Raw genomic sequence first — 2,203 nt, 5'->3', positions numbered from 1 at the left:
TACCCCAGCTCCAGCACCACGTGGGGAGACCCAGGCCAGGGAGGGGGCTCTCCTGGAGGTGTCTAATTGCAGCTTGTCTTAGCTCGAGTAGATCATCCCTGAGACTGGGCTTTTTCTAACCGCAGCAGTGCCGCCCTGCCCCCACCCAACAGAGCAGGCAGGGAGAAGACGCTTTCCCCAGCTCCCTGGGTGGAAAGGCCAGCCAGGGACATGCCGCCTGTTCCTCTGACACAAACTGCAAGGGCAGCATGCCTGTGCCCCTGGCCTGTGCTGACCCCAGGGGACCTGGCAAAGGGTTCAGGGCCAACCACTGGACTGACTGATGCCTGAGGAGCCAGGAAAAGGGGCTCAACTTTCACCCTACCCCTTCTCTCCCCTGTCACAAATAAGTACACAAAACAGTGGTTTTGGTCTAAGAATGATGGACATTTAGACACTGGTACCAGGCTCACACCTGGCCAGTGCCACACCAGGGGTGGGCAGAGCAAGGACAGAGAGGTAGGGAGTGGGCATTTCGGGGGCACCAGCCAGGCTGCTGGTGTGGGGGTCACTGGTGGCTGCTGGGGTGAGCGGGGAGGAGTTAGCCACAGTGACTCCAGAAGTGCCAGGTCCAGAACGGCCAGAGTCAGGGGCTCACACAGAGCCCAGCGTTGTCATGTGGTTGGTGCCCACAGAGGGGCAAGGCCGGTCTTCAGTCCATGGTGAGAGGGTGGAGGGGCCCGGCAGGCAGCAGCATCTCCAGCAGCTCTAGGAAGGGGTGGACGGTACTGTCCGTCATGCTGTGGTTGAGGCTTGGGATCCAGACCACAGTGGCAGGTCCAGCCGGGCAAGGTTGGCATCTGTCCTGTGCCCTCTGCATACAACACTGTTCTTTCAGACCAGTCCCATCTTCCCAGCCACCTGCCCCGTCACCGAGGAAAGTCCTCTCCAGAAACGCAAAAGGAAAGGGAAGGAACCCAGCCCAGGCAAAGCACCAGCTTCCCCCCAAGGTCAGGGTCACTCACCCTGGATACAACAGCTGAACGCTGGGCCGCCTGCTGAGCTAAGCCGTGGCTTCCAGCCTGTCGGATGCTCAAACGAGGAAATGCCGCGGGACCCTGCTTCCCCAGGCCAATCACTCCTGCAAAGCTTGAAGGGAGGGTCCCCAGGGGGCTTTAGCCAGAAGCACACACAAGCTGCCAGCATCGGGGCCACAGATCTTTTCCGACAGTACTGGACGGGTGGCTGGCTCCCGCAATGGGCCCGAGATACTAAGGCACGAAGCTACCTAAACCCACTGGGGCGGGGCGGGGAGGGGACAGGCTCGAGGGCCCTTGAGTTGGTCAAGTACACAGTGACCAAGCCATGATGATAGCCTGGCTTTTTTCCAACTCGGCACGGGCTGGAGGCGCAGGGTGACGGCCAGGGGCTGCCGATGGCTCTTCTGAAAAGGGGCTCTGTGGTCTCACGGCGCCGCCAAAGGCCTCTGGAGAGCGAGGAGAGCCCTGGACAGGGCCGGCACCTCTCCTCAGGCCCAAGGGCCAGTCCCGAACTGGAATCTGGGAGTCAGCTGCTCGGCTGGGAAGGTCGTCCGGTGACTCCAGGCCCTGGTAAGGGCCGGTGCCCCATCCATCTCCAGAAGGCCCTGTGTGGAGGTCCTAAAGAGGGAGCAGGAGCGACGAGGGGAGAGCGGGCCGAGGGCTCGGGGCCTCCTGCGCCCTAGTCGGGCAGGTAAAGCCCGGGCGGGCAGGTGCCTCGCGCTTCAGGGCTGCCTGCGTAGGCCCGGGCGCCCGAAGGCCGGGTGCATGAGGTTCTCGGTGATGTAGGCCACGAGCAGGCAGATAACCACGAGCATAACGCAGATGGAACCACCCACCGCCGTCATGGCCACCACGATCTCCCGCATGCCGGCAGGCTCGGCGGCGAACTCCACACACTCGGCGGGTGCGGCGGGTTCCGGGGCGCCTGCCGGCTCGGCTAGCAGCGGCAGTGGCTGAAGGCAAAGGCGATAGCGCACGCCGTCGTGCACATCGGGCAGCAGGTAGTCGCGGCAGGAGGCGCCGAGCAGCACGCGTTCGCATGGGAAGCGAGTGTAGGCGCCACGCCACGAGCAGTTAAGCGCGAAGGCGCGCACGCGGCGCGCCTCGGCTGGCCCCAGGCGCCACTGCAGCAACACGCTGCGGTTGCGCAGGACGCTGGCGCGCAGTGAGCGGCCGGCCGAGGC

At 64.0% G+C, this 2,203-nt stretch overlaps 1 protein-coding gene across 1 annotated transcript; it reads right to left on the bottom strand.

Annotated features, from left to right (window-relative positions):
- Positions 1-405: 405 nt before the first annotated feature.
- Positions 406-2,200, bottom strand: LOC104996091 (chromosome unknown open reading frame, human C1orf233; the record flags this gene model as incomplete). Its single annotated transcript, XM_010850220.1, has 2 exons — positions 406-853; positions 1,005-2,200. A coding segment is annotated over one exon (459 nt), but the record flags the coding sequence as incomplete, so codon positions are not given.
- Positions 2,201-2,203: the final 3 nt, after the last annotated feature.

The sequence above is a fragment of the Bison bison genome, unplaced genomic scaffold (genome assembly GCF_000754665.1).
Source record: "Bison bison bison isolate TAMUID 2011002044 unplaced genomic scaffold, Bison_UMD1.0 scf7180017864289, whole genome shotgun sequence".
NCBI lineage: Eukaryota > Metazoa > Chordata > Mammalia > Artiodactyla > Bovidae > Bison > Bison bison.
This window is presented reverse-complemented; position numbering and strand designations above follow the sequence as displayed.